The 24,982-nt window shown below is 34.6% G+C and overlaps 1 protein-coding gene across 16 annotated transcripts in view; it reads left to right on the top strand.

Moving 5' to 3' along the window:
* The window catches only part of MYT1L (myelin transcription factor 1 like), a 333,487-nt gene that overhangs the window by 244,971 nt on the left and 63,534 nt on the right, over positions 1-24,982 (top strand). For 12 of the 16 annotated variants that reach the window (XM_032185532.1, XM_032185534.1, XM_032185530.1 and 9 more), the window contains 7 exons: positions 1,720-2,697; positions 7,405-7,539; positions 10,101-10,191; positions 12,446-12,553; positions 15,756-15,967; positions 21,845-22,092; positions 24,367-24,603. In XM_032185532.1, the coding sequence (XP_032041423.1) occupies positions 1,720-2,697; positions 7,405-7,539; positions 10,101-10,191; positions 12,446-12,553; positions 15,756-15,967; positions 21,845-22,092; positions 24,367-24,603 (2,009 nt within the window). The remainder of the gene's footprint in view (positions 1-1,719; positions 2,698-7,404; positions 7,540-10,100; positions 10,192-12,445; positions 12,554-15,755; positions 15,968-21,844; positions 22,093-24,366; positions 24,604-24,982) is intronic. The other 4 variants (XM_032185541.1, XM_032185539.1, XM_032185543.1 and 1 more) reach the window with 1 other exon arrangement.

The following is a 24,982-nucleotide window of genomic DNA, read 5'->3' as shown; positions in this document are numbered from 1 at the left end:
TATTGTGCTGTTGAGCTTTGTATTTAAAACACTGATTTATTATCTTGTCCACTGACCTAAAAATTATTTTTATAAAAAAACATTTCTTATCATCAAAATGTTAGTATACAAAGCCACCTACAACCTGCAATTTTCTGCTTTGTTTTGTTTATCTAAAACATAAAAGTCATACTTTAGAAAGTTCTACATATTTAGATGTAACAGTATTGCAAATACACCTGAGCTGAAAAGATGATATTACAAATTGATGGACTAGCTCTTGAGCAGGTGTTAATTGTCCTAGCTCTACTGATTTCTTTCAATTTGTACCAGCTGAAAAACTGGCCTAGCATGTCAACCTAACAACAGATTTAGTAAATTTCTTTTCAAGTTGTGAAGCTAAATATTTAAATATTGCTTGGGTAGCTGATAAATAAAACAGAATTTATGAGATGTTCATTAGTAAATAATGGTGAATGTATATCTGTTTTAAGAATGGGTCTAAGAATGAGATAACTTCTGAGTTAACATTAGCTATCAGAAAATGATGTCTGGATGATATTCATCTGACCAAATACAGATATCTTTAAGGTAGGCATCTACTCTGAGCCCCTTCATTGTCAATGAGGAGAAACAAGCACTTCTAGTAAGTGATTCATTTTATTCTGAGGAAGACAACCAAATCAGGTGGATTATAGCCTTAAAGTGTCTGCTTCTCTTATTGACCAAGGACAGGATTATTGCTTACTGGGGTATGGATGCCTGCCTCACTCATATCTAAAGTCAGGTGAAATGAATCACACCCTCAGGGCTACACATTGACTCCATCTTATTAAGTTACCCCCCTATTTTTCAGCAGTTACTAAGGCAAAGCTAAGTAAAACATAGTAACTTTGCACCATTCTGTTACAATATTCAGGGTAGTAGAAATAACAGCCCTACCATACAAGTATGACCATATAATTTGGGCTAGCATATTAACTTAAAATTGTATTATACATATCATTGCTTCTATCTTCCCTTCATGTAACAATTACTTTAAAATTCTTTTCCACAGTTTACATAGCTAAACTGAGAGATTTTGATTTCTACTGATGGATCCACTAAGTAAAATGTTATTTTGATCTTTGCATATAGTTATTGGTTATCTAGTATTAATGGTGTGTATGGTGTGAAAAAAAAAAAAAAAAAAAAAAAAAAAAAAAAATCTGTTTCTTGTATATTCTTTCTCTTTTGGTGAATGTTACTCACCATTAAGAGAATAAATCCAGTAGTACTCACTCCATTGCCACCTTCCACATTTACAAGAGATACAGGAGTGAGAAAAGCTTGAAACCTGTGCAATTATGTCATATTAGTGATATGATTGTAGAAAACCCCATAAAACTATAATTCTAGGAATGAAAGGAGAAACATAAGTTTCTATGCCATAATACTTTAGCAGTAATAGTAATTAGCATTTTGATTTGTCTTTTTCTTATCATACTTGTGAAAGAAATTCATGTGAATAGCAAATAAACAAAAATAGCCTCATGGACTATAGAGAAATTCACTTAATAAAACTTAACTGCACATGGGCCTTAGTGTAATAGAATTGCTGTATGATTAACAATATTTGACATGCAGTTTGTTTTCTGTCCATGCGATTGCAACAACAGTTCCAATTGTAGCCACTTTTTTCTTTTCTTTTCCTTTTTCTTTCTTTCTTTGTTTCTTTCTTTGTTTCTGTTTTTTATGCAGAAGACCATCAAATGAATTGTCACAATACTCGAATAATGCAAGACACAGAAAAAGACGATAACAATAATGATGAGTATGATAATTACGATGAACTGGTGGCCAAGTCATTGTTAAATCTTGGCAAAATTGCAGAGGATGCTGCATACAGAGCCAGGACAGAATCAGAAATGAACAGCAATACATCTAATAGTCTGGAAGATGATAGTGACAAAAATGAAAATATTGGTCGGAAAAGTGAGCTGAGTTTAGATTTAGACAGTGACGTTGTTAGGGAAACAGTGGACTCCCTTAAATTACTAGCACAAGGACATGGTGTAGTGCTATCAGAAAATATTAATGACAGAAATTATGCAGACAATACTTCACAGCAAGATAATAGGAATATGAACTTTGTAATGCTAGGGAAGCCTGTGAACAATGGACTTACGGAAAAAATGGTGGAGGAGAGTGATGAAGAGGTGTGTCTCAGCAGTTTGGAGTGCTTAAGGAACCAGTGTTTTGATCTGGCTAGGAAACTCAGTGAGACAAACCCACAGGAAAGAAATCAACAACAAAACATGAACACTCGTCAGCATGTCAGGCAAGAAGATGACTTCCAAGGAAGAACACCAGACCGGAATTACTCTGATATGATGAACCTAATGAGGCTTGAAGAACAGTTGAGCCCCAGATCTAGGACTTTTTCTAGCTGTGCAAAGGAGGATGGTTGTCATGAAAGAGACGATGATACCACCTCTATTACTTCAGATAGGTCTGAAGAAGTGTTTGATATGACAAAAGGTAACTTAACCCTTCTTGAGAAAGCAATTGCTTTGGAAACTGAGAGAGCAAAAGCCATGAGAGAAAAAATGGCAGTGGAAGCTGGAAGGAGGGATAATATGAGATCATTTGAGGAACAGTCTCCAAGACAACTTTCTGGGGATGACAGGAAGCCTAAACCCAGTGACGGCCATGTCAAAAAGCCATATTATGGTAAAGGTAATATTTCTATATACCGTATGTTATGTCATAAGAAAGTATGAGCTAACATGTTAAGTTTTGCGTAGAATTCTGAAATGAAGTTATTAATTCTACAAAATGGGAACTTTGTTTAAATTGTAGTAGTATGGCATGATTGTAAAATAGTGTCATGCTGTGACTATTAAAAAAAAAAATCATTCTGCAATGTTAGAAATATGTACAGTATTTCAGTGAATACCATTTGGCTAAATTAAAAAAATAATAATAATAACTTTCCAGGGAAACAAAGCAAATAAGAGATCATGTTGAAAGAGGCAAAGATTTTTCTCAAGCATTTAATACATTTTATAGTAATTACTAAAAACAAACTATATAAGAGAGTGGGGTTTTATGTAGCAGGTAGTCAATCAGTTTTAAAGTGCATATTTTACAGGTTGTATTGGGTAGGTGGCATCGTGATTTATAAAATTATCATCAAACGACAGTTATTGATGAAGCCTCTCCCTTCTAAAATGTAGAATTGCCTGATAGGAATTGAACAGTATCAGAATGACCGATAACATAAGATAGGGGCAGTGACTGCACATTAATTATCTTAAGATAGTAAGGTAATGGAAACAATTTGCTATGCAAGGCATGGTGTGGCCTGGGCTGAGATCAATAGCAATTTCTTTCTTATGTGCATTCCACTTCACTGGTTTCATTCCATTGTGGAAACAGTTAAGGTGCTGCCTTGACCATAATTCAATATAAAAGAAACCAAAACCAAACCAAACCAATTAAAAAAAAAAAAAAAAAAAAAAAAAAAAAAAAAAAAAAAAACACAGACTAAAGGTTACCTTTAGAATGCGTTTTAATTGTTTTAATTTATGGGATTATCCTGGTGATGGTGTTTTTATATTACCACACCTCTCTTTAATATATCGACGTCTGTACATGTAGGGCTGTATTGTATAAATTGTTCAGTATATCCTGAGATTCACTGAACACCCTTAATTCCCATTGACTTTAGTGGAAGTTGAGGACATGGTATTTCTTAGGACTTGCTAAGCAGGGACTGGTTTCATCTTATATTTGTTATAACAATACTTGGATTCCTTTCTGAAAATGAACTGAGATGGTTGGCAATTTCCTCCTTTTTATAATTCCTTGTTTTGAAAAAGTAATTCCATAAGATCTCCCTGTATCATTCAGGTAGGCAATCTCTTGGTCCAAGAAAGGCTTTGATCTTTTTTTACAAAACTTAAAGAAAAGTAATGTCCAGTCTCTTAGAAAAGCATAGAATTTACTGTTGTTAAATACTCTTGTGCTATGTATTTTAGTGAAGTATTGTTGTTGGGTTTTTTTGGAAAAAAAAAAAAAAGGAAAAAAAAAAAAAAAAAGCATAGTCCAGTGAATGCTTTAGTAACTTTGGGTACTTGGGGAAGACAATGTTAGTTAGTGTATTACTGCATAGCCATGCAGATGTTGTTCTAAATGTTGTTCGCATATGACGTACATTAGGTGCCTTTTCCCTTTGGATATGTGTCTCTAATAAAACCACAGAAAACACAATAAAACATTATTATTTTCAAGTCTTTTAATTCTGGTAATGTCCAGCCCTTCCAGTCTCTGTATGAATAGGAAAGTATTTCTGCATATTGATCTCCAAAAAGACAGTATAATCTCTAACAATGACAAAAGTATGGACTAAATATTTCAGTAAATTCTGAAGCTTCTTTGAACCATTCCGTCCCTTGGCAGCTGAATCAATAATGGGTCCAAACCCCAGCCAAGGACACAAAAGACAACATTAAATGTTGTGGTAGTTTGGACCAAGAAACTTTGTGCAGTGGATAGCTCTACACTTCATTTTTGTTTTGTTTTGTTTTGTTCTGTTTTGTTTTGTTTTGTTTTAAGGCAAGAAAGAAAAAAAGAAAAAAAAATTCTTCCTTACTTTGAAAAATATAAGAAATGCTATCGCACTTGTTGAGAGAGTAAACTTTAAGTAAGACAATTGATTATATTGTTTGTTCTGAACTCACGTATTATCTTCCAAATACTCCTGGAAGTGTTATCCACAGAGATGTATGATACGGTCAAGAAGTTTTTGGGATATGCAGGTTTGCAGTGAGAAATACCTCTGCCTTTTGTTTTGAGGAGTTCTGCTTTCAGAAATCAGTGAAACAACCATTAAAGGACCACTAACTAATTTTTCCCTGCTGTTTAAAACTGTCTAAACAACTGTCTAAACTTTCTTCTGAAGTTTATGATTAAGACCTTTTGAGTCCTCTGGCAACATTCACTCAGCCAATACTCCCATTGTGACAAAGAACAAAGAAATGTTGCAGAATTAAATAAAACTGTGCAATATTTCTCCCCTTTAGCAGGAAAGGACTTACAAAAGAGTATCTAGTACTTTGTAAAAAGTTATGGAAAGTTTAGTCAGACGTCTTCCATTAAAAGCAATGGGAAATTTTGCAAGTACAATATTATGTGAGTTTTGAAATCATTAAGAATAGTATACAGCATCTTTTCTGACTCATTAGACCATAAAGGCTATTAAAGATCTGATATCATGCTATAACCTTACAGCATAAAGACCTGAATACTGTAGATTATTTATTTGACACTGTAAGATGTTAAGTGTCCGGATCCTCAGATACTCTAAATTAGAATGCATTCATTGACCTCAGTGGAGTTACAACAACATGGAATAGCTAAAGTTTCTTTAGTTTAAAATGTATAAAAAAGCCATTATGGTCTACTAATCATCTACATTTTTTCAGTCTTTGAATATTGTTATATTTACATAATTTATATTTCATTTACATTACTTATTCACATATCTACTTTTACACATCCCAAAGTATTTGACATGAAGAGTTGCTTAGAGTTGTGTATGTATGTAGCTGTGGGCTTGCTGTTCTAGTGGTCTCAGCACAGGCCTATCTGGCAAGAATTCTAATCCCTCCTCTGACATTCACTCCTTTTGTGGCCTTGGGTTTAACTTTTTGATTTATTTGTTACAATTTCCTGAAGTATAAGATTATGGTATTTCCAAGAGTGTTGTGATAATTGTATAGCATTTTGAAGATGGATATGTATGTGCATTTATCATTAAAGAGTGTGGGGAAAGAAAAAAAAAAAAAAAAAAAAAAAAAAATAAATTTATACTACAGTTAACACGCAGGCTAAGTAAAGTAAAACTTTCACAATTAGGGATTCCATTTGCAAAATCCAAGGTTTAAATATCACATTAAAATTGAAGAATGGATTTAAAACATGGAGAGTCATTTGAAAAGAGTTGAAGAATTTCTCTAAAATGAAGGCGTTTCGGATGGACTTGGAATGTAAAAGTATATTCATATAAAACTACTAGAGGGAAATCAGGGAAAAATAAGTCCACAGCTGAACATGAGCTCTGGATTCTATTTATTCATGCTTAAAAAAAAATGGGTTGTGTGTGAAGGTCTGCAAGTACTGAAATTTCCACTGATTGTACTGAGGATTGCATTTATTAAAGCTGGGATGGAATTTAATGTAAGAAAAACTTTGTATAAAACACATAGCAAAATCTTATTTTCCAGAGAAGAAAGCATAATTCCTGAAGCAGAGCAATGACAAGAGCAGCAAAAAATACTTAGATGAGGATAGCTCAGACTGGGTATTGAAAGGAGGCTGGAAAAAAAGATAGAAAGGGGATGCTGTGGGATTGTGATCCAGAATGGTAGCAGTTAGAGTATCCTGAATTTTATTCCTTCAATACTAGTATAAATATTTACAATAGTCTCCAAAATCTGACAACTCTAATCAAAATGATACATGATTTGTATCATGTGCTGGGCTGGAAGGCTAGGAATGTTATTTCCAGATGTTCTGTAAAATAAACAAGCTGATAAAGTATGTTAGCAAATTCTAGTTCAAGATAAATTTCATCAGCAGTTCCACTACTTTCTTGGCAGAAAACCTTATTTTGTTGAAAAAATATCTATTCAGACTTTTCACTGATTTGTAGACAGAAGATCCAACGACATTCTAAAAGATCATTAACCTTTTAAGCATATGAATATTATAGCATTATATGCATTTTTGTAATGGTGCAAATTTACACAGTAAGTGGTACTTTCAGTAATTCTGATTGCAATGTTTACCCCACCATAATTTATTGAAGAGAAAGAAATATTTTACTGTTTATAATTAATTTAAAGAAAAGAGAATCTTCTGCTCAGAGAACCTTGGAAAAGGGATTTATTTATGCTGAATCATAGAATCATTATTTTAAAGAGCTCAGTTTGCCACTCTAAGGACATTGAACTTCTATGACAATAAGTTTGCAGAATTTAATAAATCAGGCAAATAAGAATGTAAAGAAGGGAAACTCCAACTAAACAGTTTCCAAATGACCTTACACCCTTGAGCTTATGCTTGCCAGCAGAATGTTGATTGACAGTGGTATGGCTTTGCTATAAAATGGTCATTTTCCAATCACTCTGAATGGATCTATGCTATGATCATAGGAGCCGGCAGTCTGAAAAGAAGATAATGGGATAAAAGTGACAAAACGGTGTTAAGAAGTAGAAGGGTTTTTTGTTTACTTGTTTTTTTTTTCTTCTAGTTTTCATTAAAAAAAAAAAAAAAAAAAAAAAAAAACATTTACCAAAGAGTAAATGACATGATTAAATGAACCTTCTTACAGAAATGTGTAAAGCATCATTCACTTGACACATTTGTTGTAAATTATAGATCCCTCAAGAACAGAAAAGAAAGAGAGCAAATGTCCTACCCCTGGGTGTGATGGAACTGGCCATGTAACGGGGCTTTACCCCCATCACCGCAGTTTGTCAGGATGCCCACACAAAGATAGGGTCCCTCCAGAAAGTAAGTTCACATTGTTTCATGGAAACTGGGGATAAAACTACAAAGATTTTTCTAGCATGCTTTATAAACCTTTTATTTAAAAATTAATTTTATTTTTCAGTATGGTTTGTCTCAATTTAGTCAACTGTTCTGTGTTATACTTTTTCCTTTATTCCATCATTTCTATTCTCTACTAACTTTTACACTGAAAGAACAACTTTTAAAGCTGTATTCTTTGATTTAATAATGCTAGGTTGTTTTTAAATAGATCTATTCAGTCAACAGAGAAAAAGGTTTCCAGAAGATGTGCACTGCTTTTACTTCTGCATGCTGATGTCACATCAATTGTCCCTGTTGTCTCGTACAGGAATAATTGTACTTGAAAAAATTGCAGCCCCTTTCCTTTGTTGGTGTTTTGTCTTAAACATAGTTTATTTTAAACTAATTTGTATTATTAATAATAACAATCTGACTGTTTACTTAGTTACACACCTCAGGATTTTGAGCAATATTCCCCTGTAATTTACATGGCTAGAATTTTCTGCCTTGTCAATGGATTCTGTATGAGGGAGGTTCACCCATCCAGACACAGACATTAATCAGAAAGCAGAGAGATCCATTTCTAGAAGTCACCTCCTTGGCTGGTAGAAATGGCATAGTTCTGTTGAAGCTAATTGCTCTATGTTGCTATATGACAGACAGGCATCTACCTAAGATACAGTTCTCTTTCACACTAATTTAAAAATTTATTTATTCCTTTGAATCCTATAGCCTAAAATCCCCACTGTCCATCAGCACTTACAGACCTAATCTCAATAGATTTATGGATGACTAAAAGAAACATTAAAGACAGGACTTAAATGTTCCCCAATTTCCAAAGGGAAGTGGACTCTGAAGGACAGAAAAGTGGAAATAGGTCTGCACACCAAGAGTAGCAGACAGAAGAAGTTTCCTCTTTCATGGTAGAGTGGCTTTGCCAAGTAGTATTGAGGAAGTGCTTTAGGAAACTGCTGCATCTTGGTCGATCTCTGAATACAGTAGAACAGATAGATTCATTTCTCTCCTTTGCAAGACCCTGTAATTTTCTGAAGCACAAATATTTTTTCAGTTGCTCAAAGTTCTCTCATTTTTATAAATGGTAAATAAAAAGCTCTTTAGAAGACTTTGTAAATCAAAGAAGAATATAGCTTTAAACTGTTTGCATGCTCTTGTACCTAATAAAATGTAAAAGGTGAGCTCATCTTTTTATTTTTTCCTGTGATGTTGGCCTTGTGAAGCATGTTTCAAGAACAGCTTTGAATAGTAGGAATTTCAGAATAAAGCTTTTACATCTATACACGTTTTAGTACGCTGATGAAGGTGATGATGATGGTTATCTTCTAATCAGTATATGTGGTTAATTTCTCAAGTCTCTGAACAGCTTTTATTCAGTTCTTTACTCAGTCAAGGAATTCACTGATTTTATTAGAACTTTTTTTGAGTGAGAACTAAATACAGGCTTCCAGACTAGTTCTTGTATGAGAAAACCAGGATTTTGCAAGAGCTGGATGGCCTCTTTCCATAGTGATATACTGCCAATCCAGCTCTGAGACATGGATTCAAATATGTCTCAAATCATACAAAACTGTTTAGTGTTACCAAAAAGCTCTTGATAATTTGGCAATTCACAGCATAAGTTTTATGATTCCAAAAAGAGCTGCTCTGAGCAGCTTTGGGAGTAAATTTTCTATCCAGTTTGCAATGGATGCAGATGTAAAGCAGTTTATTTGCTTAAGCTTGTACCACTTGTTTCTTTTTTTACAAAGTTTGTTTTTTGTTGTTGTTGTTGTTTGCTTTGTTTTGTTTTCCACCATCCCTCAATTTTTAATTGCTTTTTTTTTCTTTTTTTTTTTACTTTTCAGTCTCTAAAATAATAATTATAATAATCTATCCATTGCAATTTTCACATCTGTGGACAATGCAAGTTAAAATAAAATGACCAGTTCTGCTCGTCATATAGACATGAATGGTATTTCTATGTAGATATGGGCAGAACTGGGCACTAGATCAATTGGACTGTCTTATAGTTAGTATCAAATTCTAATCAGGGTTGTGCTGAGGTATATTTAAAATAATTCAGTGTTCTACCAGTATAACTTGAGAGCAGATTTTCGTTCTTGAGTTTGATACTGTGTATATAAAGTTGTATATTTTGAGTACATACGTTTCCTGAAAGAATTTTTTGAGTCCATATTTTTAATTGGATTTTTGCTAGTTCATAGTTTACTACTGAGCTGGTGTTTGCTCAGTGTTTTTTTACTAAGAAGATGTTGGAAGTCTTTTGCTTCATTGTTGCACTGAAGATACTTTTGATTATAGGTTCAGTAACCTAACTTTCACTGTTGCCCTGTGTTAAAGAGCATAGGGTCACAATCCTTACTTCCCACATCAGGCTTTATTGGCTATGTGTGTCACGTGTATTTTGAGGAATGCTGGTTGTTAATGAATCCTGCTTTGTTTTAAAATGGTTTCATATATACTGGGATTTGATTTTTTTTTCTTGTTTTCATACTCTGCTGTTTTCTCTTACTCTCCTTGTCAAGTTCTTGCCATGCATGAAAATGTTCTTAAGTGTCCTACACCAGGCTGCACAGGCCGGGGCCACGTAAATAGCAACAGGAATTCCCACCGAAGGTAAGGATTCCATCACTGGACACCAATCTAAAGGGAACAGTGCCTCCGAACTGCAGCCCTTCTAGCAGTCCATTGGCAGGGGGGGAAGTGTGAGTGTGTGTTCTGTTGTTCTGTTTCTACGATTGACAGATGGTGCTTCATATGCTTTAAAGAGTAACATTTTTTCATGTATTTTCTCGGGAGGACAAGTATTCATTTGCTTCAGAATGGATGAATTGATTCACAGAAGACATTTTAATCATCCATGAGGTTTTTGGGTGTGGTGATTTTTTTTTTGTTTGTTTTTTCTCTCTGTATTGGTATTAGCAGTGATGCAAAATGAATGGTATGACTTCTTCTCTGTCACAGGGACGAGGAAGAGTCTGCCAATATCATCAAGACTAGGGCAGATTTCTTGTCCCCACACTTCACTCTCTTCAGAGACTATTTTGCATGAAAAATTCCACTCTACCCCTAAAAATGATATTCTATACACAAGAAACAAGATTTTGAATACACAGACACTAAGAGTTAACTTTTCAACTAAAAAAAAAAAAAGTCTCAACCCCCAAATCTTTATTCAGATATAATTAAAGTAGAATTTTGCTTGATTAAGAAACATTATGAAAATGTCTCATTAAATTTAAAAATTAGAAACAAAAAATGCTCAATATAAATAGTCAAGCAAAGGAAGATTGAGAAAAAATACAACTTTTCTATAGTTTCCTAAAATTAATAATTGATTCTTATACAAGGGATGTCACTGCCTTTTAAATTCTGACACACATGAGAAAAAAAAAAAAAAAAGTTACTAGAAATTTTAGTATGTCATAGTTTTTCCACAAATAATGAGGTCTTGCTTATTTTCTTACAATTTAGGAAAAAAAAAAAAAAAATCCAGGAAATGCGAGTAGAGGGTAAAAGGATGCAAAGTTCCTATTATCTAATTCCTTTTTTACTGTTAATTGTAACATAAAGGTTTAAGGGATGACATTATTAAGGTGCTGGATGTTCAGTCTTATGGGTTACTGCCCCCTTACATGCCTCCTGGACTCTCGTGGGTAACTCATCAAGAAACTTGGGTACCCCTTTCTTCTCTGTAGTGACGCTGCTACTAGATGCAGCAAAAACCTTTGAGAAGGTTTTCAGGGATTTAATACTGCTCGAAGCAGCGTTCAATTTTGGTTGGATATCTACTAGAATATTGGAGGTGATTGAAGAAGAGTATGTCAACAGAGAGCAGCTGCCCTCCGGTATGACTCCAGAGCACTCTCACCCCTCTGCAGATCTAGGACAATGAGGGAGGGCTGAGGGGAGCAGTCTGCAGTCTGTGCTCACCTCTTTCTGCAGCTTTTGGGGCATTTTGCTCTGCTTCATTTTTATTTTTTTTTCCCTTTGGAGAAAGGAACATCTGGGAATGCGCTGATTTGCCTTTCATTTTAATTTCTTTTCCTGTGGAGAACACAGAGAGCTGCGGTCACATAAGTGTTCGATAGACTGTGACAAGGAAAGAACCCCCTCCATTGTCAGGTCACAGGTTTTTACAGCTTCACTAAGAGCACCATCTGCTGGCATCAATATACTTGTTTTTCAATGTTCTAAATCTTTTCCAGAAGAATCAGGCATATTTTAGTCACTTTAATAATAGTACAGCATTTGCAAATTTAATTGAATTTTAATTCAAGTGAAATTTCTTTTCATGTTACATCATCTACTATTAGGAAGCATACCTTAGTGCTTGAAATTCATGAACAAACACTAAGTATAACATATATGAGATGTAGATTTAGAGACCCTAGGCCAAATTTTGCACTCATTTATATGCCTTGCAAAAAGATTGGAGTTAATGGAGCTGAATGAAGTGTGAAGTAGCACAAAATTTGGCCTAAATGGTACTGTCATTTAATCATCTTCAGCAGCCATTTCATTGGCAACATTTGTAGATGTGTAAAGGTCACAAGTCTGCTAACAGAGCTGCACAGTAGATTTCAGGTTATATTCTCCTCTCTTACTGGTATGTTCACTGGCTGACATCCATAAATAATCTACCCATATACAGTCAGAGAAGAAGAGCAGTTATAAGATCTACCATGCAACTTTGAAAACAGAAGAAAGGAAGTCTAGAGAAAATACATATGACCAAAAAGCTTTTGGAAAGTCTTTTCCTTCAGATTCTTCCTGATGCAGGCTAAGGAGGAGAAGGAGTAATTGGATCAGTGCTATAATGTGAAACTACGCAGGACAAGACAATTAAATTTCCTTTCTGTAATTGCAGCCTCTCTGGATGTCCTATTGCTGCAGCAGAGAAACTGGCTAAAGCTCAAGAGAAGCATCAGAACTGTGATGTGTCAAAATCAAACCAGGCATCAGATCGGGTTTTAAGGTATTAGAAATCACTATAATACTTATTATTATGCAGAATTCATCACACATTCACCTAATCTGAGAATTTATATTTATATACTTTGTATATACATATATATCTCCTTTAAAGAAGAGTTAGAATTAGGGCTTCTGGATCCAGTTCTCACAGAATATATTTCCCACTCAATTTACATGGGGGAGGGTTGGTAATTATTTTGGCAAATACATGTAAAGCTGAAAAGCTCATTTTTGTCTTAGGCATTGTTTGGTGTAAAGATGACTGCTGGAGTGCAAAGTCTAAGAACAATGTGAAAAAAGTTGGTATCTTTTGGGAATAAACTAATATTTACCGGTAAGTCTTGGTTTTTTCAGCAGGCTTTTACTAGTAAATATCAGTTTAAATTAAACCAGAAGCCCTATTTGCATTACCAAAACAATAGTAGACCTTTTGATAGGACACGTGGAAAAATGACGTGTGTAGCTTAGATTCCAAAATAAAGTCAGATGTAGTTCTTTGTCTCTGTTTCCCCACTCACTGCCAGGAAGGATGGAAAGAGAGAAAAATTGTCCTAATTTTTTTAATGGGAAGGACCTTGAACCAGTTTGACATAATTATACCCATTTTCTTCATCCACATAGGATTCTGCATTTATCCAAAGCTGTATCCAGCTTTGTGCTATTGTCTCTTCTTTTGAGATATGTGGGTGGAAAAAATATTGTTTCTAAGGAGTGTGAAGGATACATGTAAAGGGACTAGACCTCTGCATGATTTTACAAGCCTTATATTGATGATGCCCCAAGAGCTGCAGAATTTCTCCATGGATACTGAGATATTTGTGGGCTAGATTAGGTACATCCCTCTCAGCTGTTGTGAAGAACATGAAGGAAGTACCACAGCTTTAGTTCCCAGAATTTCCTGCTGATCTTGTAGGTTTCTTCGTATTTGGATTTAAAATTTGATAGGGTAGCTTAAAATGAAATTTTTTTACTATATTAACATTATTCTTTGCATATTCTCTTAAACTTCATCTAATCTTGATGACCTTTTCAAAAAACAAAATACACCAATAAACCTAAGAACACAGAATTATCGTTCACATCTGCAGAATATTTTTTGTAGAGCTTATTGACCTTTTTTATGTTCCTCGGATTATTTTTGATGGGCTTTGTTTTAACTGTCCCTAATTCAGGTTGTGCTATTTTTCATATAGCATCCCAGACAGTTTTCTTAGAGAAAGGTTCTTTAAAATCTGCTAATAAAAAAGACCTTTTGAGGGAATAATATAATTTCTCACTGATGGAAAAAGGTAAATGAAAAATGCAGTGTTTTTTAACACTGCTGATTAGAAGTCACTGAAGTCAGATGCCATACAAAGAAGGCAACTGCTCAAAAGCTCATCTAGTTTGCTGGCAAACTCCCAAGGAAGTTGCATAGCAGTTTTAACTTTGCTTGTGAGTCTGCCCTGTGTTTCAAATTTTATAGGCAGTTCACCCAAAGCTTTCATCTTATCTCCTGCTTTCCCTTTTACCATTAAATCATTGAAGTATTTAAGATGAAGAACTTGGGAGTTATTTATAATATTTACATGCAGTTGTCTGATGGAGAGAGAGATGCTCCAAGAGTAAATCTCGCATACTTGTCTTCATGCCAGTTTCCATCCCACCTGCATTTAAAATTTCTTTGGAAGAAGTCAAATTCATAAGACTTCTGTTCTGTAGAAATTCTGGTTTTACACTGAATGTGCAGGAATTGAGCTGCATTTTTTTTTAGCTAAGTGTAGATTATCTTGAGGTAGGATCAAAATACTATTAATATCAGCTCATTGTGTACATGTATTTTGGAGGGAAACCTATCTAAAGAAATGAGCATACATAAGTCAAAAGGAATAGTATGAATAATATGATTTTTTTGGCTGATCTTTACATACACATCCTGACTAAATTATATGAAAAGAATTCTTCCAGAAAAAAAAAAATATATAGATAGATAGATATAGATATAGGTATTCAAAACTTAATTCTTACTAGCCACCACATCCCGTTTTGTCAGCCAGAATGATGATTCTTCTCATCTTGACTGAATTTGTGATCCTGTGAATGTTCCTTCTATTTTCTCTGTTTATAAATGCAGTAGAGAAAACAAAAGAAATAATAATAATAAAAAAAAATAAAAAAAACAAGCTTGATGATTCTTGATTCCAGAAGAAGCACCTCAGGTCTGTTGTTCATCATCTTTACCTCCTGCTAAATGCAGCAGGTAGACATGCATCACTGTGTAGCATTTGCTTCATTTATATAACACTTTCTTACGTAGGTAAAGCATGCAGGATCTGACCTTTATTTACTTGCTTTATACATTGAGAGATGATGACTTCTGTGTCCACATGCAGAAGACAGCGTGACAGTGGAGGAGTTCACTACAGCATTCCTTCACTATTTCAAAACTTACTTCAGTGACCTGAAAGATCAGTTGGGGCTTTTCCTGGTTATCTTCTCTGACCCTAAAGGAAAGAGAAATTTAGCTGATAGTTTTGTTCTGTATTCATTCACAGAACCTTCCTTCATGCATGTATCTGTATAACGAGAGTTGCAGCTCCTGCCAGAAACTTTCATTTAAGGGTTAGCAGGATCTGTGAGGCAGTGGCTCAAAGTCCACAGAGATTGTGAGAATCTCATGTGTATTTCTCAAAATTAACCTGGATCTGTATACTGAAGAATGAAACAGGATGAAACAGGACTAACTCTTTTGGAAAACATACAGGAAAACAGCATACAACTCTGTTGAAAGAAATTTAGAGGAAACTCTATTGATTAAATAGAGCTTCCACTGCTAATTTTTGGTTTTGACATTTAAAGAAATTTGTCCAAACTTCTCCTGTTGGTCCACTTACCCCTTTTTGTTTCAACTCCCAAAAGTGAAAATGTTTGCTATGTGATGCAATTACATGGGGAAAGGGAAACCCTGAAGTATTTTAAAACAGAATTTTAAAATAGCTACAGGATACATTTAGTGGTATTAGAAATAGTTTTGTCTAGGCTTTGTTCAAGAAAATATATATTGTTTGTCTGCTGAAAATAACCAAACCAAGCAAATGCAATAATATATTGCTGTCTCTTGAGTACAAGAAATAACTACGATTTTCTAATTTGAGCTATAAATTATGCACAAACACATTAAACTGAACTGCATCTAACAAACTTTACATATCTTTAATTTCTAGGCCCATGTGCTTTGTTAAGCAATTGGAGATCCCTCAGTATGGCTACAGAAACAATGTCCCCACCACCACACCCCGCTCCAACTTGGCCAAGGAACTAGAGAAATACTCTAAGACTACGTTTGAATATAACAGTTATGACAACCATGCCTATGGCAAGAGAGCCATAGCTCCCAAGGTGCAATCCAGAGATATATCCCCCAAAGGATATGATGGTAGGAGGTGCACACTCTTATACATGAGAGACAAGTTTGCAGTTAATCTTGTTGTTGTATATGTAAACTTCATACAATTAAAACATGTTTTCATGTTCATATAATATCATGAGGAATGCTGTCATGTGTAAGATATTTTAAAGGCTTTAAAAAAAAAAAAAAAAAAAAAAAAAAAAACACTGTTGTTTTATTCGGTTCTTACTTCACAATTGTTGCACTGGCAAAAGAACACCTCCAGCTATTAAGCTCCTGGGATGTGTTGAGATTGCAATAAAAGCTGAATAATAGAGCTAGTTCTTGTGGTGTAGGAGCAGTGTGTTATGTTGCCATCTGGGAGACCTGGCCTCATGGGTCACATTAGTATTCTCACTTCTGTACAGTAGGTCAGGTAACTCATAAAGATAGCTTACTTACTCTGTGGGGACGTGGAAGTAGAAAACCTGTATCTCGTTGCACTTTCAGAAATCACTGCTACTTACTTAATAAGGCATTTCTGCTCATTTTGTCTTTGTGAATACACCTGTTGAATTCTCTGGAAAACCTCAGTTATATGTTTAAAATTAGGCTAAACATGACTTCAGTTTAGGAGAAGAAAATGGTGTCCATCAGGCAAGAGGATTTTTTTAGGGAAAAAAAAAATGAACTACATCATAAAGAATATAGGAATTGGATTATAGCTCTTGAGGACTTCAAGATTTTTTCAGAGCAATACAAGTTATATATATAATAATAAACCAGTGCCTTTATCTTTTTGTTGTCATTTTTAAAATATTTTATGCTACTCACAGACTACCATAGGAAATTTCAAGCAGTTGTCAGATTTTTGTTTAGAAAAACAGAAAGAAATATACTATATTGAACAATTTATGCTGACATATGAATGCAGGCTCTGACATTCAAAAGTAGGTAAGTGGAGAAAAGGAATATTTTTACAGATCCTTCCTTCATGTTTCTGATATTTTGGATTTTTTTTTTTTCTCATAGAATCAACAGGCAAGTTCTTCCACTATAGCATAAAGGAGAAAGGCAACACATTTTTGAATAAAAATGCCCTTTTTCCTTCTCTCATACACTCATCTTATTTGCCTATGTCAGAATAAGAGCTTGAACATTATTAAGGGTAATGCAGTAGCTCTAACTGCAGTTAGTAACCTAATGATATAAGGTAAATATAATAAAAAATGAGATATTAACTCTTGTGTATATGTTCTGTTTACTCTTACAGAAGGGGAAGAATCAGTGTATAGGTAGTGAACCTGTGGATATGCATAATTATGGATCAAATTACTGATGTTTGCTTTAAGCAAGTAATATATATTTTTCCTCATTTAAGACCCTATTTCAGCAAAGAATTAAAAATTACACTTTTTTTTTTTTCCAAATCATCAGAACTTGAAAATACATGTTACATCAAATACAAGTTCAACAGTGGCCTTAAAAAAATGAAAGATTAGGGTGATACTGCTGTCTTTCTACACTCTCATCTTCCTTTGACATAAATAAGTATAATAATTTTTACTTGAGAATCTTGCTAGATTTGTACAATATTGTTTCACTGCCCCATTTTCTAAGTCAGAGAGGACTGAGGCACCCTGATACATGTGATTCATGCTGGTACAGCAAGTATATGTTGTTCTTTTATACTCAGAACAGTTAATGCCAATTACAGCTGGAGCAGGTTGTTTGCTAAATAAAGTCAAATTTCCTATGGATTTACTCAATATCACACACTCTGCAGCAGGTGGCATATGCTGTAGCTGTTTCCAAGTTATGTGTGTGCTGTTTGACCATGCTGACATGGTCTCAGACACAGAACATCATTTGAGTTTTTCTTTGTACCCAATCAGTGATATTCATGAAACCTTTAGGATCCCCCTGTATTTAATATTGCACAGCCACTCTGTTGTGTTCATCTTAAATATGCAAAGGGCTTTAAAGTTCCTCAAGAAAATCACCTAAAGTCATAGAATGATTAACTAAATTCTTGGCACCAACTTTCAATGGATCTTGGATTTTGATGATAACTACTGGAAATAACTGAATATGAAGGTGATTTCAGGAAGACTCTCTTCACTTAAAAGAGCCACTTTTCCACAAGAAATTTTGCAGTATTTCTAGCTGATTTTGTAGTCGGGTGTAAAATAAATTATGCCAAAGCCATTATGGAGGTACAGAGAGCACACCTATTATGTATGGCAGCAAACACATTTATATAAGAACAGATTTAGTTCTGAAAAGTCATACTGAAAAAGCTGAGAGAAAGTCAAAGTTATCTGGAGTACTTTTAAGTATGCAACAGATTATTTTTTTCTGACCATATAAGATGAGACAAATAGTATGAGGATATGAAAAATCAATAGCCTTGTGTTTCAATCTTTTTTTAATTGTAAACAAGCATTGTATTTTCATCATCAGAGAAAAGGATTATATGTTCAATAGTGTGTGGTTGTGAGTTACATGAACATAAATAGCTCCTCTGGATTCTTTTCTTGATTTTTTTTCAGTAATTTTTTTTTTTTTTTTAAAGAAAGAAAGAAAAAGAAAATGAATACATTATATTGTGAGATAGGATGCTCTGATAATTGTTTAGGAGTAAGTACTGCTTGTGTTTGTGGACTTGCTTTGTCTTTGATAACATTTTCATGGTGGATCACATCTTGGGTTTACTGGGTTTATGGTATACAACAACAGAGATAAGAACATCTAGACTCAACAGGCAGAGAAGATAGCAACTGTTCCAGTTTCTCAGGTGATGACAGGAGCTCCTCTCTTCCCACAAACAATACTGGGACCTTCTATCAAAACACTGAGAAAACACTAAGGGTGGGATTCATTTGACCATGTCTAGAATTTTACAATGGGTAGCACCTCTGAGCTAGTCACCCTTTTTAAATCCATGGAGGAAGATAGATGCTTCTTTGATGCAATTGATCTCCTCCTGAAGTACTTATTTAAAACTGACCAGGTGAATCACCACCTGAAAGTTCCTATTTTTTTCCATGCTATTAGAGAAAGCCTGAAATGACTAGGTCAGATACCTGAAATTAGGTGAGATGAATCTGTCACGGTGAGTCATAAAACATATTGAAACTGTAATTAATTTATGTAACAGATTCCACGTTTAGGCAATACTGAGGATGAGGGTGGCTGGGTAAAATTTAATTCCATACCAAATACCTGAGTTTAGTTCTTTAAGTTGTTGGGATCTCTTCCACTCTTACGTTAATTAGCAAGAGGAGCCTGTAGATTTAGAGAGGTTCTCTGTAATCAGCCCCAGGGCATGCTCAGTGGGAGGCCAGCATGCTGGATGGATATGCAGCTGGTTAGACTTGCGTCTATTATTTAACAGGAAAAACATTTTCCACATTTGGTTTCACTGCTGGATCATAAAGCATAGCTGGACTGCAGATCTTCAAACCTGGTGCCACAGAGTTGGGCTACTAGCAAGCAGAATTGCCTGGTATTGAAACAATGTAGTTTTCCCTTCCTTAGAAATGGACTTGATTTAATTAATTATGAATTAGTCATCTTTGTTTCTTCTGAAAAGCTATCATGGAATGAACAGACTGGGCTATGTGACATGTTTTAAAATGTACACTTATAGTAAATATAAAATGACCATGGCCATGTCTCTCCAAGTTTTGCTTAAATCATTGGTAATCTAAAATCTAGCAGTTGTGTAGCATGCTTATAGCACTTTACACCTTCAAAGTATTATGCAAGTAAATCACAACACAACTAAATTTTAGAAGCAATTTTATATTTATAGGGAAAATGAGTTCAAGGGATAATATAGGTCGACCAAGGCCACAGAGGAGTCCGTATCAGAGCATGCATGAGTTTCTGGTCCTATCTATAAAGCTGCCTGTTTCCCCGCCTTTCTTTAACACACATTCTTATATATATGATTTCCAATATAGCATGTCTCTTATGCTTGTTTAAATGTGACTTCCTACAAGACTAACATTTTTTACTAGTAACAGAAGTCTTATTTGTTCATATGAATTTTGAAAGATATTTCTGATTTGACAAGTTCAGTGGTACAGGGTGCTTGCTGTGTTAACACAGTAAAAATTGAATTATTCAATTATTTTCTTCCTGAAGTATAGGAAAATTCTTGTGTCTTAGATACAATTGCAAAGTAACAATGGATAAATGCTGAATTTTTAATGACCACCACTGACTACTATATTAAAGATGAAACTCTGGAGGAATTGTTCACAGGTTTATTATTAGTGGGTACTCTGCTAGAGTAGTGCTACTATGTGTTCAAAACAAAGAAAAGTGATGAATGTTTAGCATTCATTTCACTTAAATAAAAAAAAAAAAAAAAAAAATCACACCCTGTGCATTATGTGGCATTCCTGAGAAAACTCCATCTGTTATGAATTAAGTGAAATGCTATTTCCTTTACAGTAAAAATAGTGCCATGATTTTTTTTCAGTTTTGTAGAGAAAGAAGGATGACATAAGCTCTAGCAGAGATATTTTGCTTTCAGATTCTTCTTTTGAACCCTGCCTGTCTACCACAGCGGCCTGTGGTTCACAAATGGGCTGTGCTCATGGGAGCAGATTATTATATGTATGCCTGCTCAGACAAATACACCTGAAGAGTCTGGCATTTAAATGGAACCCATCACAGAAGAGCTCTAGCTAGGGTCTGACCTTTTTTTGTATAGCTCTCTAATCAGCATGCTAGTTGGTTATTGTTATACTGTGCTATATGGTATGATCTCTGCAGTATATATTTCTCTCTAAAGGGGAAATAGTCACTGTAATATCCATGTATGTATCCTCTGACCTTGACATTTATTTTATATGAAAATATATAAACGTTTAGATTTAGGAGACCAGACAACACTTTCTTGTATTTTATAGAAATGCTTTTAAATAGTTAATTTGGGAAGAAGGTTGAAGAAATAAGTGGGCTAATAGGACTGTTTTGCATTACTATTGTAATACATTTGGCTGCAAAGAGTAGTTCTTAAAAGCAGCAACTGTTCTGCATTGTATTTAAATGGGATGGAAGTAAGCTTTGTCAGTGTATTAGTGGTTTCTGTCAGCCAGAATACAGCTGAGTGCCGCTGTCCTCAGTGAAAGCAGGAGTGAGTATGTTTGGCCTGCATTGTTTCTACAGAGTTGTAGGCACTTGAGATGCTTGAAGATGGGGTTGTTTCACTTACATTTGTTTCCATTTATACTGTCACTGCTTTTGCCTTTGTGAGATCCGTGGTGTGGATCCAGCTTCCTTCTACTTTCATCATGTTCTCTTCCTCCTTTCCTTTCTGATGGCTAATGTGGTGTAAGAAGAACCTGTTAGGAAATGTGAAGTGTTTAAGGACATACGGTTAGCACTTTGGCCCGGAGACCCAAGCCCATTAGCTTTATAATGGGCTTGTTCTCCAGTAGCTCTGGGGAGTCTAGGCCTTACAATTACATTTGCTCATGTAACTATGAAAAAAGTCCTATAATGTTATGGTAACATGTTGCTCTTCATTAACAAAACTGAGTGACCTGAGCAGATCCTACCTTCTGTCTGACTGTATACGTGGGGTAAAAGCAGTGTTTCTTTGTGTTTTTATTCTTTTCTAAATCTAGCCTGTTTGTCAGAATAATTCATGATCACATCATACAGATTTGTGCAGGAGGTTATTTCATACAAACTCACATGTTTAGCATATAAAATCACAGACAAAAATCAAGAAATACAGCCATCATTCTTATTGCTTTTTTATTATTTTTTTTTTGGTGGGGGAGTGGGGTGGGGGCATGGTTACTGTTGTTCATTATAAATTTCACCTCCAGCAATTTGTTTTTCTTTTCACTTATGCAGAATGTTAGTTCTTTTGAGTCATCCTTGTCATATTTCTTCCCACAGCTAAACGTTACTGTAAGAATTCAAGTCCAACCAGCAGCACAACAAGCAGTTATGCCCCTAGCAGCAGCAGCAATATGAGTTGTGGTGGAGGCAGCAGTGCCAGCAGTACCTGCAGCAAGAGCAGCTTTGACTATACTCATGACATGGAGGCAGCACACATGGCTGCTACTGCTATTCTGAATCTCTCCACCCGCTGCAGGGAGATGCCTCAGAACCTCTCCACTAAGCCTCAGGATCTCTGTGCAAGGGTAAAAATAAGTAATTCTGTTTGTTGATGAAGATTCATCTTTTCTGCACTAGTTTTGTGCCTTTGATAGAAAGAAGCTTTAGTACAGCTTTAGTACATCTTCCTTTTTATTTTTTTCATTTTCCTCAAAATTAACATAATGTGGTGGCTCTCTTAAGCAGGAAAAAAAAAAAAGAAAAAAAAAAAAAGAAAAAAAAAAAAAAATAGAGAGAGAAGTATCTCAGGAAATTCCAATCTATAAACTGCTTATACTGATAACTTGATAACATGTACTTACTCTTCTCCCCTCCAGCCCCCCTTTTTTTAAATTTGTCTCAGTAGTGAGATCTATAATTATAAAAGATGTTTGAGTTGCTTAAGTGCTCTTAATTTCACTACAGAATTTTTTGCTAAACACTGTCTGATTCATACATTTTATGAAAATATTAAGATTTAATGATGTAATTTCATTTAGAAGCCTAATGTTGTAAGATCTTGTAAAAAGAAAACTGTGGTACTTGTATGCTATGTGTGCCTGTGATATTGCAGTTCTTAAATCATTGCTTAAGACATTTGAAACAAACAATAAATCCTCCTGTACAGGTGACTTCAAAGGTGCTGAAAAATAGTGTAGGGTCACTGATGATTTGTATGTTCATAGTTTTAATATATTATGAAATTAGAGACAAAAATTATAGATGTTGTTTTTAAGCTTTATATATAAAGAATCACAGAATCACAGAATCAAAGAGAAACAGTGCACTATCAACATTCATTAAAGAGCAGAATACTCATTTTTGAATTATAAACATTAACTTTTGAGTCTGATAGCTGTTGAAAATGATTATTTAACATGCACCAGCAAACAGTACAGTGCCTATAGGATACCACTAGATGGCTAAGTAGACAGATGCAGTGCAGAGGAAACGTTTTTGGTGTGCTTATAGCAGAGCTTCTGAGCTGGCAGACATGTTCTGTTCTTCTGCATATAGACAAAGGTTTTCTTGCCCCCATTGTGCAAAGCCGTTCATAACAAACTAAACCCTTAACAGTAGGTATTAGTAATAAAACATAATTTAACCTGGAATGGTTCATGACTTTTTTTCAAATGCTTCTTTTTACATTCATTTATTTAATACTGTATAGGAGGGAAATCTCTTTTTGGCATGTAAACAATATGGTTTTATCAATGCTATGGAAAAAGCTGGAATAAAATCTTTATTATCTTACATGTCAAAAACAGAAGGGGCCTCTTTCCTAATGTTTAACCCTATGTCAAATGGAATAAATGATTCTAAGAGGGGATTGTCACTTTTTTTTTTTTTTTTTTTAAAAAAAAGAAGGGTTGCATTCATGGTGTTTTTGTTACTTGAGAGAAAGTTGCTAGACTTATGAGGAGTCAGTAGCATTTACACCACTTTTGAAACCAAATTTCTTGTAGAGTGTTTTATTTCTGAACAAATGAGGGATTCTTTGTGGGCACCTTTATTCTATTTGCTCTTAGTTTTTTAAAATTCATTTTCATTTAAGATGTCTTATTTCCCCTCATCTAATAAAATGGAGAACAATTGTTTGTTTCTATAAAGGGAAAAGTCAGAGCTTGTACTCACAATTTCACAATACTTCAGTTGCCACAAAAATTGTCACAAATATTCTTTTACCCAAATTTATTGATTATAAGAGTTAGTATACAAAATGCCAATACAATTGTATTTGCAGTGAAGGAACTGTGAAATTTGTAGGCATTTTCTCTTCCTAAAACCAAATGGTGTCCAAAAGGACTTCTTTGGGTACCTTACAAAGAAAAGATTTCTTTTTTTTTTTTTTTTTTCTTTTTTTTCTTTTTTTTTTTTTTTTGAACACCCAGACAGGTGACAGGACTGGAAACAAGAATTATGCAGATGTTAACTCACAGATACTCAAGATATTCACCTGTCACAGAGTAGACCAAGAACAAAAATACAACAACAAGAAAATATCTTTAGATATTTCTCATTTTCACCCCAAATTTTGCACCTGTTTTCTGGGTGGCAGGAGAGTGTAATGAAGACTCGTCCTGTTCCCCCAAATATCAGATTAGCCATTCAGGAAGCAATCTACTTGAACAGCATTAATGTTGTGTAACAGCATCATGCTATGTGTGGGAGGGGGCTCAATGCTTACAATCTATTCAGGAATGGAAAAGTGTTTTATCATTCTGTTAGGCAATCATATATACTGAAGAACACAAAGAGGTAGCAGTTTAGCAGTTTTAGAGTGTGAAGCTGAATTAACAATATTTTTCTTATTTTAACAGAATCCTGATATGGAAGTCGATGAAAATGGGACCTTGGATCTGAGCATGAATAAGCAGAGGCAGCGAGATGGTTGCTGTACCATTTTGACACCATTGGAGCCAATGTCACCACAACGGCAAGCTGTGATGAATAACCGGTGTTACCAACTGAATGAGGGTGACTGCTGGGACTTGCCAGTGGACTACACTAAAATGAAGCCCAGTAGGATAGATGAAGATGATTCCAAAGAGATTAATGTATGTCTTTTTCATCTATTAGTTCTCATTGTAATCTACTTTTTGTAATTTGTTGCATTTCTGAAAATTGAAGGGAAAGAGGAAACAATAAATAGGTGATAAAAATTGTGGTTTTCTACAAAAGGATCTCTGCTAATTAATCTTTAGAAATATATCATGCTGGCACACATCTGATCTGTGACTAAGTTCCATAAGACAACATTTGAACCATGAATGTGAATCATGTTTTCTAAACAGTATCATCTTGATAACAAACATTTTCTTCAGTAAAGATGTTTTACTATATCCAGATTATTCTACTCCATATAAGCAAGTTGACATAACCATGCAATACCGGGATAATCAGCTCTCAAGGCAAGATATTCCACTGAATTTGAAA

The sequence above is a fragment of the Aythya fuligula genome, chromosome 3 (assembly GCF_009819795.1).
Source record: "Aythya fuligula isolate bAytFul2 chromosome 3, bAytFul2.pri, whole genome shotgun sequence".
Taxonomy (NCBI): Eukaryota; Metazoa; Chordata; class Aves; order Anseriformes; family Anatidae; genus Aythya; species Aythya fuligula.
Note: the sequence above shows the minus strand (reverse complement) of the source record. Positions and strands in the feature narration are given on the sequence as shown.